A 13,372-nucleotide genomic window follows, 5' to 3' on the forward strand; every position below is an offset into this window, starting at 1 on the left:
CTCCACGAAGACTTTGGGGATGTCTTACTTGGAGAAGAAACAGCCTGACGGGATGGGGGTGGGGAGGGGGCCCAAGACATGAGTGGGAGCAGCAGAGAGAGACGGAGGGGGATGGAGGAAAGCTTCCAACTGCAGATTATTCTGGACAGCTTCCACGGGGTGGGGCTGGCTGATGGAGCTTGTGAGCTCCCTTCCAACCCTGGGATTTTTGTGACATGTACTCAGAAGGGAAGAAAGATTAGATTCAGCTTAAAGGTCTTAAAGGCTTTTGGCAGAAAACACCTGCACAGAAGAGGCAAACTGAGGTCCAAAACGTGTAAAAGCCTTATCAGATAAAGAAATATATATCATATATCTCTGGGGAAGGGAAGGAGGGAGAGAATTCAGGACTCAAAATTAAAAAAACAAAACACGAATGTTAAATTTTGTTTACAAAAAATTTCTAAAATTCATTTTTTTTTAAACCCTTACCTTCCATCTTGGAATCAATACTGTGCATTGGTTCCAAGGCAGAAGAGTGGTAAGGGCTAGGCCATGGGGGTAAGTGACTTGTCCAGGGTCACACAGCTGGGAAGTGTCAGGCCAGATTGGAACCCAGGACCTCCCATCTCTAGGCCTGGCTCTCCATCCACGGAGCCACCCAGCTGCCCCCTCTGAAATTCTTTTAAAAAAAACCCCAAACAACCCCTTTCCCACTTGTCCTTCTCCCATTAGGATCTGTTTCCCCTGATATCCCTGTTCTCTGAGAAGTTACTAAAGCCTGAGGAGGAGCAATACACTTACCTGGGCCCCAGGGAAGCAGTGCTCCTTATCCAGCTGCCCAGCAATAGGGATTAGCTCCTTCTGGGCAAAATCCCGGCACGTCTGGCGAAGCATTTGGTACGTCTCGGGCAGCTCTGCTGACTGGTAGACGGTGTGCAGCTGACTCCAGCCCCGGGGACGGAAAGCTGTCCGTGAGAGATCAGGGTCACAGGAGCCCCAGGACTGCCCTTCCACCCCCTCCTGCTACAGGCGGGCCCTGGAGGTCCTGGAGCTGAGGAGACGGCCTCGGGCTCCAGGGACTGGCCTTTCCAACATACGGTACAGTCGAGGCAAAAACCTGGGGAGAGGGAGGAGCCTTGGCCTAGTCCCTGCTCTTCCGGTGGCTTCATCCATTCCATGGGTCCATTCTTCAGGAAGCTCCCATGTATCCGGCCCCTCCCGAATGCGTTACAGGGCAGCAGAAGCCTCCTAAAGATCTTCTCAGGGCCCTTGGTTTCAACTTTTGGGGGGAAACTTCTCTTCTCCCCAAACCTGCCCTTCTTTTAGGCTCCCAGGGAACGTGGAAGGGCACCCCCATTCTCCCAAACCAATCGTGCGGCTAAGCTCATCAACTGACAAGGTTCTCTAGTGTTTCTCCGACCCCTTTTCCCATCCGCTCTCCCGCTTGGGCCCTTCTGGGGACTCTAGGTGCCCCCACAGCGGACCCCTCTTCTCCCCCCACCAGTCGGCAGGGCCTGCCTTTGCTTTGATTTTATTCTGTGCCAGCCCCAGAATGCCAATGGCCTCTTAGGTCAACTCTTCCATAGTGGGCTTCCGGATGTTTCCCATGTTTCCATCACACAAGGCTGTCCCTCGAGACTAGTCTGCTTTTCCTTATGGATATGGAGTCACAGGACCTGAGTTCAAATCTTAGTTCTGTCACTTACTATCACTTAACTCAGTTTCCTCTGTAAAAGGAGGGGATGGACTAGATGGAGGTGGCAAATTCAAATGAAACAGGGAGTGTTAACATGCGTTATTAACATGTTAATTTTATTGATGTTAAAATATATTTATTAACATGTTAGGTTTAGTCACATTTCCCAATGACACTTTAATCTGGCTCAACCCTACTTGGGCATGTGATGGGCCACATGTGGAAAACCTCCAGCATCCTCTCCAGTTCCAAATCCAGGACCTAAGACCCTCACCAGCAACGTCCTCCTCTTCCTCTCCAGTCTGGGGCTCCTGCACCTCCAGGACTTCTCCCCCTCCTCAAATGGCCCCTTATGGATGGATCTCTCTGCATGGACACTTATCTCCCCAGGGGTTGGGGCTGAACACACCGCACGGAATGATCCTATGTGTACTGGGGGGGTCATTCCGGTGGGGGGGTCAGTTCTTGTGTGGCAGATGGGGCTCTAGCAGGAGGGGGTGGTTTGGAGGGGATGAAGAGTGTTTGGGTGGGAGAGACGCTGTCAGAAAGGGGAAGAGGGATTCTGGGGGAGAAGGGGAATCTTGGGAGGAGATGGACTCTCCTTAGAAGTGGGGGGCTCTCTTGTGGGGAATTTAAGGGAGGAGATTGAGTGGGGGATCTGGGAGGATCAAAGATCTGTCTGGAAGGGAGAGCACTTGGGGGCGTAAAGAAAGGGTTCTCTGAGGGGGCGGAGCAAGAGAGCGTGAGAAGGGGCGAGGGGGGAGAGAGTAAGAGAGGGGTCTCTCGTGGGGGGCGGCTCTCACAGGTGGGAGTGGGGCTTTCCAAAGTTGGGTCGGGCTCGCTGAGGTCCCTGGGCAAGCCGCCCCTCCGCCGCTCCGCGGCCTCAGAGCGGGAAGGGAAAGGCGGGGGCGCTGGACAGGTCCTGGAGCTCGGAGGAGGAGGGGAGGCCCGAATTGGGGCAAAGGTCACACAGGACAGCCTGTGCCTAGCAGCCCCCGCCTGGCCCGCACTCACCTCGGCTGACCCGGCTGCAGCCCCGGACCAGCAACGAGACAGCCATGGTAATCGGTCGGTCAGGCCGTCAGTCGGTTTGAGACGCGGGCCTCGATTCCCCAGCTTCTCCTCCGCGACGACCTCCGGGCCCCGCCCTCAAAGGAACCGGGGAGGCCGCGCCGGTCCCGCCCCCTGTGGCCTCTACGGGGAGTCTTCACCCCCACGCTCCAGACTCCGCCCCCTTGAAAAACGCAGAAAGGCCTACAGCGAGGCCCCGCCCCCTAGGGTCTGGGAGGGGACGTCCGGAACCAGATTCCACCCCCTTGGGATCACTGAGAGGTATATCGTGAGGCCCCGCCCCTTCGGGTTGGGCGGGGAGGCCGGGAAGCAGATCCCACCACCAGGGACACTCAACGGCCTGCGTGCAGACCCCGCCCCCCACGTGGGGCAGGGAGCGGCCAAAGGGACAGACCCCGCCCCCACGGGCAGACTCCTTCCCCTAAAGCAGCTGGAGTCAGGCCCTGCCCCTGGCACCCCGCAGCAAGGGTTCTTCTCCTCTTGCAGGCGGGGCCGCAGCGGTGCCCCTCGCGCCAATTCTTCCCACCTCCGGGATCCCTGCCCGGCAAAGGTCAGCCAGAGAGGTGAGCGAACACGATCCCATCTGTGCAGGACGCCTCTGGGCCACATCTCCCCTTGGCAAGGCGAGCTCCCGTAAGTGAAGCACTGGGGCCACTTTTCGGCTGGCGACAGTCATTTTAGGAAACACTTACGGAGGCTGAAGTTCTGAGACTCGCAAAGCGTTTTGCCTGCCTTAGATGACCTCCTGTGAGATGGCAGGCTAATTCGTCACACCCTCTCCCCGGTTCCAGCCTCAAACATTTTATGACTGTGACCCTTACGGAACCTATTGCCTCAGTTTCTTTAGCTGTAAAAGAGGATGACAATAGCATTTACCTTCCAAGGTGGTTGTGAGGATCGTATGAGATATTTTTTAAGTGCTTGACACACAGTAGGTGCTAAATAAATGCTTATTGACTGACTGGGTGCTATTCCCATTTTACAGATACGAAAATGGAGGCTGAAAGGTTAAGACTTACCCAGAGCCACACACAGCTTGAAATGGCATATACCCTCCAGTCTTTCTAACCCCCCCAAAAAATTTAGCCATTTATCTAATATTCCATGAAATTAACCCAAATTGCCCTTTGTCAAGATGTGGCAAGATTCAAACCCAGGTCTTGCTTACTCCAAGTCTAAGACTCTAGTCCATTCTCTTCTCCCCACTCACAGCAGCATCCTTCCTTTGGCTAGCAAGCTTTGAAATTGAGCATTTCCCACAAGGCATCTCCTTGTAATCACCAAAGTCTGGCTGCACCCAGAAGATGCTGCATCCTGGATCATCCTCTCCAGGACTAGAATCCCCCCCCCCCCCCATACTGAGCCTACAACTTTGGCAACCACGAAGGGAGACCAGAACTAGAGGAACCAGATTTCTTCTCCTACCGTAGTATTCCCTCTCCCCTCTCCCCTCTCCCCTCTCCCCTTTTCCTTTTCCTTCTCCCTTCTGCAAACCCTTCAAAGCTTTCCCAGGCTCATTGCCTATACCTGCCCACCAGGAGGGCCAGATAGCTGGGTCTCTCCCTCACAGAGGCTGTCCCTGCTAACTCCTTCTGCTGTTACTTATGCTTGCTGTTGCTGCTACTGGTGAGCTTTAGACTCCCTACCCCAAACCCCAGCACAGTGGAGGGGGATCCATTTTCCCTTTTCAGGGGGGTACTGATCCTCTCTCCTAACTAAGTCCTTTTCCAAAACATTAAAATTGTAGGATTTTAATAATACTCAAAAGAAGGAGAAAAAAAAGGGTTCTTTCAGTCAAGTGAGCAGAGCAAAGAGAGCCAAAGACTCACACCTGCAGCACTTAACCAAAAGCACGAGCTCCAAAAAAGAGCCCCACAGTGTGGCTCTCAGCCAAATTTATCTCCCCAGCATCCTTACGCAAAATGAGGGTGTAACTTAAAAGGATGCTGGGAATGTAGCTCAGGTGTGGCAAATTTTCCATCTGCTCACCCACGTCCAAATCCCAGATGGCATGGCCAGCCTTTATTTCTCCTCATGAGCTGGAGGGAATCACTTCTCTAATTCTAACTGGGTCCTCGCTGGAACCATTTTTTATTCTTTCCTGGTTCTCCGGTCATTGTTCAACCCTCAAAGAAGGCCAACAGCAAGGTGCTATCCAGGCCCCTGAATTGGATTTAAGGAAGACAGAGCTGCCCCGTCCTCAGCCTCACTCTGTCTTCCATAATCCCCCAAGTCTAGTGGTCAGACAGAAGTCAGAACAGACGATGGCCCCAGAGGCAGCGGATGACTTAGGACACTTCGAGTTCTGGCCAGACTTTAAGGACTCCGCAGCGCCTGCTTCAGCCACCTTCACAGCCATCGAAACTAACTGTTCTCACTCCCTGTTCCACCCCTCTAATTCACCAATCATTTTAAACCCCCTCAGTTAACCTCAACCTGGCTTAGCCACTGTGCATGCTAAAGCTTCTTGGAGCTACAATCCACAGTGGGATGACAGGTAGACGCCAAAAGTGGATGGGTCCTCCCTGCCCAACCCATACACCCCAATTCTCTATAGCAATGATGGTGAACCTTGGGCACACATGCCAAAAGGGGCATGCAGGGTCCTCTCTGGGCATTCCTGCAGAAAGCCAGAGGTATTCAGGGTGGAGCTGCTCCCCTCCCCCTATCACTTCCCCCATCTCTCCGCCCAGCAGACAATGGGAGTGCTTCCTCCCTCCCCTGTCTGGGGTAAGGGTAGGGGAGCAAGACATGGCATTCAGTGGGGGATGGGGTGGGCACTCTTCTCTAAAAGGTTCGCCATTACTGCTCCATTACTCACATGCTACCTCTATCACAAACTCCCCAAACTCCAAGTCAACCTTGAAAAACACAGAACCAAAGGCATTAGAAAGAACAAGTGTTTAATCAGGACAAAGAAGACAAAGCTCTGGGACTCTGGGAACACTGTCTCTAGGGAAAGCACCTGGCAAGGGGATTTTCCAAAGAGCTGAAGAACTTGGGGTCCTACATACCTTCTGGGGAATAAGTGATGGAAAGACACTTGAATAGCTTACCAAGGGAAGGAGGATTCCAGCCAGATACTTTGGACTACTTGGAAGAGGCCTAGACAGTGAGAGAAACTTGAAACACAAAAGGGCACTTAAGTCTGATCATATCTACTAATTCTATCTAAGCTGAGATCACTGAGGTTTATTGTTCAGTCAATAAAGGATTAACCTGCCACTGCCCTAAAGTCAATTTCCCAAGGGACAAAGGCAAATATGTCATAAATTTGACATAAAACAAAGTTGTCACTTCCCCATTTTGGCCACTCAAAAGGCAAAGGCGTATGTGCCCAAGAGAGTCGGACCTTCTGCTACTAAAGATAGGAGACGAGGGGCACGAGCATGGACAAGTGGCATCCGGGGGCACGCTCTATCGGCAGCGGCACACTGACAGTCAGAAGACAGGCACCCTGCCGTCAGCAAAATCCTAATAAAAACTATCCATTTCCCAAAGTCTGCCATGTCTTTCAAGTCCTTTGGGTCCAGATACACACTTCAGTGTCCTCCTCCTTTTGTAGAAGTCGCCTTTGCATGGACACATTCTCAGAACTGTTTCATTGCTAGAAAAGAAAACGTGAGAAATCTATAACCAAGCTCTCCAATAGGAATGGATTCACTCTGGATATTTGCTCACAAATTATGCTGTCAGCCACAGCAGTAATTTTGGCCAGACTGAAACGGACTGTCAGTCCTTAAAAATTACTTGACACTGGTGCATTGAACAATATGGAAAGCAACCTCACTAGCGAGCTTTGAACAACATCTTATTTCTATTAAAATCCATTTATACCAAGTACAAATATATATAAGCTATACTTGCTTAGAAAATACGGTTTGCCTACCATAGCAAAGCAATTGTATAGTGAAAGCAACATTGAAAAAAGATACAAAAATAAAATAAGATAGATATGTAAAAATCAAAAATAAATGGAATCAAATCAAAAAACCCACAAGTTTATCAAACTTGCCATTTGTGGAAAAGAAATAAAAATATCAACTAATACTAAATAAAATTCTAATTGAGTATCTTATTATAAAACCCCAAACAATATTAAGAATGCTTGCGTGACCATTTCAGTTTCAAAACAATTTTAAAATTAAAATTTAAAAATTCTCAAAATTAAAATTAAAAAATTAAAATATTTCTCACTTCCTTTGAACTCAACATTTTCATTTCCCCCTTTTGGAAAATGAGATGCTAAGGATCTAAAAACAACATCTTTTAATTCACTTTAACTGCTTATTTAACAACAATAACCATGATCAAATGGATTAGACAATTTACTCATATTAACTATTATTTTAACTTTTCTTTTTTTCAGATTCCCTTAACTCCTGTGCACTTTCAGGATATACTTTCTCTCTACATGTGTAATAATACTACACTAAAACACCGCACCCCAGTAAATGGATTATGGGGTAACAAATAAAATGGGGTAACAAGATCGCAGGTCATTCTTTCCTACTGATAACAAAAGCACATTATTTATCCGCTTAATTGTCAGAATGGCTAAAATTCTACATACCTGCATCTTCAATTCCTATATATTTCAGTTTTAGCCTTTTTAACTTTCATAATTATAGGAAACTTGCCATAACAGGAGAAAAGAGGGAATTAACTAAAATAAGGGAGAAATGCTGCCCTAATTTGGAGTATTGTGAAGATTAAATTGAACTCTCCCCTGATTATAACAATGAACATACTTAACTCTCCCCTGATTGTGAAGATTAAATTGTAACCCCTGCCTATTTTTCTGAACACAGTACTTAAAGCTGAGTAGGAGATCTGCCCATTTTAGATTTAATCACCACAGGTGCAAACACCCCATTCACACTTGAGTGGGGGAGGTCTGTGACCCATGGGTGTGACAGTGGGTGACGAATCAGAATCAACTGACTGCCCTCTGGGCAGTCCTAGAGCAGAGCATCAACTGTGATTGATAGATGTAGAATTAGGGGAAGGCACAGGAAGTGATGCAAGAAAAAAGTCTTTAAAAGGAGCTATTACTTCCTGTGAAGAAGGAATTCTTCATGCTTTCGAGTTGAGACTGGTGAAGAGGGGCAGAAGGATCTCCCAACTGGACCTAAGACCCTGTTTTCCTGGTGAGGCTGATAAAGAATCTGCTGGCTGGACTGACGTGGTGGGTGAGTGAAAGGCTGACTCAACTGCTGGTTTTTCTCTAAAGAGACTGGCCTCAGGAAACTCTTGAAAGAGGCTTCCCTTGGGTCCTCAGCTTTGACGAGGCTGGCTGAAACTAATTCTCCCTACCCTGAGGGGCCGAGATTAATTAATTAGTGCTCAGGCTAGATATCTTACCTTATCCTCTCTCTGATTTCTTGCTTCACTCTTTCTACATTTTGTAAATAATTTGTAAATAAAATCTCTTTGGAATTAAATTCCTGGTGACCACACTCTTAAATAATCAAGTCCAACCCTTTAAAAATTAACCCCATTTCCCCTTTACAGTATTAATGCTAGGTCTAGGTCAGCAAGGATGCCACTATAGGACACATATAGGAACCTGCCAGGTATAAAACTGAAGTTTCTTTCTAGGGAATCCAGCTGAACACCCTTGCAGCCTTCCTATGATCTGCAGCCATACCTGCAGTTATCAGAAGACATCCATAGGACTGGCTTAACCAATTTTCTCCATAGCATTCCTTCCAATTACATTCCCATACAATTCAACCTCAAACAGTAGGTCTCTCCAATCATGTTTAGGGTTAAATATCTCATGTTGTTAACAATTATATCCATAAACATTATCAGGCTCTGCTGTTCTTTCTTAAATTCTCCTGACATCAGATTGAGAATTAATTACATTCTGAACATATAATACTTCATGCAGACTTAGAAAAGCACTAGGGAAATGTTATTTTAAATCTCCAAATTAACAAATATTATATTAAACCTCATAATAAAACACTACTGAGTTGAAACTTTCCTATTCTTGCTAGATATGAGAATTAGCTTTTTTCCTTTCAACTTTTCCAATTCTCATGTTCAAGTAATTGCTACTCTTAAAAAGGGTAAATGCCATTAGAATTCCCAGGGGAATTAAAAATCCCAGCTTCTGTTATCTGGTTTAAGGAAAAATCAAAAAGGCAATGAAAGGGAGAGCAGAAAGGATCCTTAGCCCAGTTCAGTAGTCATCAGAGACTTGATGAATTCCTTCCCATTTAGCTTCATGATTCTGATATCTTCAAAGAACTCCTTCAGGTTCTGGGCTATAGGGTAACTTGGTCTAGGTTTTGGATCCCTAAGACATCACTGAAATAATAGTTAGGGCTCCAGGGATTCTGAATGAATTTTCTTCAACAGAACAAAAAGATCAACAAGAAATGTAGCAAAATTAACCTTAATAGTGTGGAAGAGGCATGAAGAGAGAGGATTTACAAGCCAAGCCAAGCATGCAAGAAACAAAGCTGGGGATCTGATCTGTAAATCAAGGTGAAGATTCCAAACGGAATGTTCCCAGGAGAGGCCGTCGGAGCTGGCGAGAGGAGATGAACTGAGACTTTGGCTCTGGGTTACTGACCAAGGGAGAAGTCTCTTTGGGGGCTCTTTGAGTTTTCTGACCAAAGGGGAGAGACTGGCTTTTCCTGACTTAGGCAGAGAGAGAGACCTTTGTGGCTTTTGACAGTCTGGATTTGAGTTACTCAAGCAGAGATTATCTGACTAAAGAAAGAAGAAAAGAAGAAAGATACTTGTCCTCCAAACTCTCTGAGTGTCTCTGAGTCACAGCTGTGGATGGACTGACATTTCCCACACCCTCCTAATTCTCCTTGTAGACTAGGGACACCCCTAGCCCACTCACCTTCAATTTCCATCCTGTTCTATTTTTCCCAATAAACCTCCTTACCTGAGAAAGAGAACAAGAGTATTATCTCTAAATCTCACAGTTCACCTTTGAGTTATATTGAAAGGTGGCTAAGACCGGGGGAGCGGAAACGGTGGCAGGGGAGCTTTGGGTTGAAGGTGGAGAGTAGGAAATAGTTTGATTTATTAGCCATTAATAGGGATCAATAGGCAGCCCAGAGCAACCCCTCTAGCAGCACCTCAGAACCTCTATCTCTTTATCTCTGAAGAAGTACTTCTATCTCCATAACAAATAGGCATTGCTGAAGGTTCCCCTTAGTATCTCTCTAGTCTGCCAGAGTATTCAGTTACTACAACAAGAAATAGTTCCAGTAGATCATCCATTTATTACAATAGATTTTAATAACTTCAACCACACTCAAGGATTGGGGTGGTAAGTGCAGGATGTTACAGGGGAATTCCCAAGTTGGAAAATCCTTTCCAACAGCAGCCTGTGCCAATGGCTTCATCCATCAGAGACAATACCCAAAGGTAGAGGTGAAATAGAATCAATCTTCCAGTCTTAAAGAGGAAGAGATAAAGGGAATCCACTACAAAAAAGGCAGGCATCAGGGTTTAATAATCTTAAAAAAAAAAATTCTATGTAATGGTTGCACTCTGGAAATTTACATTAAAAACTCTTAAAATTTGGCTGTAATGGGTGGCCAGAATCCATAAGTATTCCCACAAAATGCAAAGCCTTGCCAGAATTATTAAGGAAAAACTAAAGATTACTTTTAAATCAGAATAGAGTACTTAAAATATAATAGTTGTCCATTCCCTTTTCTTACCTTTTTACTCTACTCTCACCAGTGGCTCCAAGAAAAGATTGCATTTGAATCAGCTACGCCCTAAACATCTCTCCTTTGATCTAAGGCAGAAGCCAGCTTTGAAGAGGAACTTGGGCTGTTAAAAAGCTCAGGATTTTTAACCATTACTCATGTGTGAGATTAAAAAAATGACAAGTACCTCACTCAAAAATGAGCATCAGTGCTCCATTCACTCAAAGAAACAAAACCTGGAATCATAAAGTAAGAGCAGAAAAAATAAATAAAATTTAAAAAGAGGCAGTTTATTCCCTTCACAAAAGAAAGCACTTCAATGATGGGCTAAGAAGTGCTGACTGACTAGGCAGCAAACAAGCAGTATATACAAGTTCCCAACACAAGACTTCCCCCTCCCCTTCCATCCCCCACTAGGCCTTAAATTAATATATATCAGTCTTTTAAAGTGATTTCCTTGTCACAGCCTTGACCCATAATCTAAAACACCTGCATTTCCAACCCAGGTCAGATGAGGTAAGGGGAGCAACAGTGTTGTTCACTGCCCTCTCTGTCTTTCATCCACCTCCCTCCCAAGCTTGTCCTGGAGTCCTCAATCAAAAGGTAACAAACTAGCCTTTGTAAACTGAATGCTTATTCTGAGAATAACACACAGTCCCCCCCTCTTTTTTATTTTCAGAGATATGTTATTCTCACTTGCCTAAGTTTCTCCTTCTAGGTACAATATAACAAGCAATAAAAATTAAAATGCCTTTAAGTCCACAAATTTCCAGTCCAAATACAATCAGTCTGATCTTGTCACCAGGCACCAGTATCAGGGCTGTCCCTCCAAAGCCTCATCTGTCTAAGAAACAAGTGGAATTGTTGGCCCCTTTGTAGGGGGTGCAAAGCCCAAGACTCCCATAGCAAAGCTCTGGGAGAAACACAGACACTCAGTAAAACCAAGGTCATCCTTCAGCTAAAGTTAGACACATAGCCTGAGGCTCCAAACCCCTCCTTTTCCGCCTCTCCCACATAACTGAATTTTCTTCCCAAAACTACTGATGTAAGCATTCTCTGGGAATCTGGGTTAGATGGTAACATATTGAAATATTGATTTATCATTTTATAGAAAACTCTGTCTAGATTTGATGAGGTAAATCAAATCCATTGTACCAAACTTGTAAATCATTACCTTCCATTGTGTATGTGAAAAGTTTACCTAATCCCTTAGCCTGTTTCAGTCTCTCTATAAAATAGAAGTTGTAATCACAGAGTTTCTGTATTTCCAGCTTTGGGGGGAATCAACAGTTGTTACAATCTCAAACATTATTGGCTAACATTTAAACTGCAAGCTTTTAAGGAGCTCATCATTGGAGAAACTTTCATCTAAAAAATACATCAGAAATATAATACAGACAAAACCCAGAACAAATCCAGAACTCAAGTTCTCAAGCTTCTATGAGCTTTTTCACAAAAATGTACAACCATTACAAAAAACCCCAAATAAACCTTATGTTATATTTTATTCCATGAGGATCTTTCCTACATTTCAATTCATCCAACAGTTAGCAAAACTTAAATACATTGGGTTTAATAACCTAGGCTCCTACACTCCAGCTCTATTTCCATTCAAAGCTTCAGTCAACATTCCAACCGGATTCTTTTCTGCTGATGTCCCCCAAATCTACAGGCAGTCTTCATCTCTACCTCCGATCTCACATCTCCTGTTGCATAATGGGTGTCTCCACCTGTATGCCCTGGAGACATAGCCAGAACAGAGCTCATCTCCATCCCCACCACCCCACAAATGAATTCCTTTTTCTAACTTTCCGAAAGTCATCAAGTACACCCAGGTTCAAAGTCTCAAAGGCCATCCTCGCCACTTCTCTCGCCAAGTCCGGTCTATCCTGCCAGCTTTATCTTGTGTCTGCTTCTTGAGACTGGCCCTCTTAAGGAAGCCCTTCATTTCTTCTCACTCATTATCTTTTCTCTTATCTGCCCTCTCCAATTCATTCTCCACCATTTCCAAGTTGATGTTTCCAAAAGCATAGTTTGGTCATATCACTTACCTGTCCGAGAAGCTTCGGTGGTTCCTTTTGCAACTTCTAGTAAAATAGACTCTTGCCTGGCAAAAATCTGGCTTCAGCCTTTTGAAACCAGTTTTACCTTTCACCCATCCATCCAACTTGTTCTCACCCTCCCTGACCCCCCCAATTGGACCATCCCTGGGAACATTCTATAGATGTATGGACATCGTTCTCTATACATGTTGTTTCTTACAGTATCATCAAACTCTTTGAGGGCAGAGACTGTATTTGTCTTTGAACCCCCCGTGCAAGTCTTAGTGACCAAAGGGGGTAGAACACAGGGCAATGGGTGAGGCAAATTTACACCTAGCCTAGACAACCTCTGCATTGTCCGAGCTGCCCCATGGAATGGCGAGTCCCCCAAAGTCGTAGGTTCCCCCCACCCGGAGTGTTTCAAATAAAGGTGACGCCTCATCGAAGACGGATCAAGATTCTGAGGTTCTTTACAACTCCCCAAAATTCCGTCATGTCAACATATGCTTCAAATTTGTTTTCCCTCCAGTGAGTATATGGAATAAGGAGGGGAATAACTGCGGAACTGAGGGCGGACTGGGTGAGGCCGTGGCACCCGAGTGTAAGACATACATACGATACGAGCCTTGCTGCGGCTAGGCCGAGGGTGGCAAGTCTAGAGGGCAGCTTGCCAACATGTTTCCCGAAGGACAGCTGGGTGTCATAACTGATGGTTTCCAACGTATTTGACTTTGGAGAGGCTCCCAGAACCCAGGGCTTTTAAATCAAAGGAAAGACCGATATTGGAACCTGGGTAAGGGTGCTGAGGTAGCGATAGAGCGCCAGGAGAGCCCCTAGATCAGAGCTCCGATGCCATCAGCCCAGGACAAGGTACTTTCTCAAGTCACCACAAC

At 46.0% G+C, this 13,372-nt stretch overlaps 1 protein-coding gene across 1 annotated transcript in view; it reads right to left on the reverse strand.

Annotated features, from left to right (window-relative positions):
• Positions 1–3,104, reverse strand: part of ACADS (acyl-CoA dehydrogenase short chain) — a 19,442-nt gene extending 16,338 nt beyond the window's left edge. The window contains exons 1-2 of the mRNA XM_001376586.4: positions 2,693–3,104; positions 784–947 (exon numbers count right to left, since the gene is read on the reverse strand). Coding sequence (XP_001376623.2) covers positions 784–947; positions 2,693–2,738 — 210 coding nt within the window. The 5' untranslated portion in view covers positions 2,739–3,104. The remainder of the gene's footprint in view (positions 1–783; positions 948–2,692) is intronic.
• Between the last annotated feature and the right edge of the window lie 10,268 nt (positions 3,105–13,372).

Source organism: Monodelphis domestica, chromosome 3 (assembly GCF_027887165.1).
Source record: "Monodelphis domestica isolate mMonDom1 chromosome 3, mMonDom1.pri, whole genome shotgun sequence".
Taxonomy (NCBI): domain Eukaryota; kingdom Metazoa; phylum Chordata; class Mammalia; order Didelphimorphia; family Didelphidae; genus Monodelphis; species Monodelphis domestica.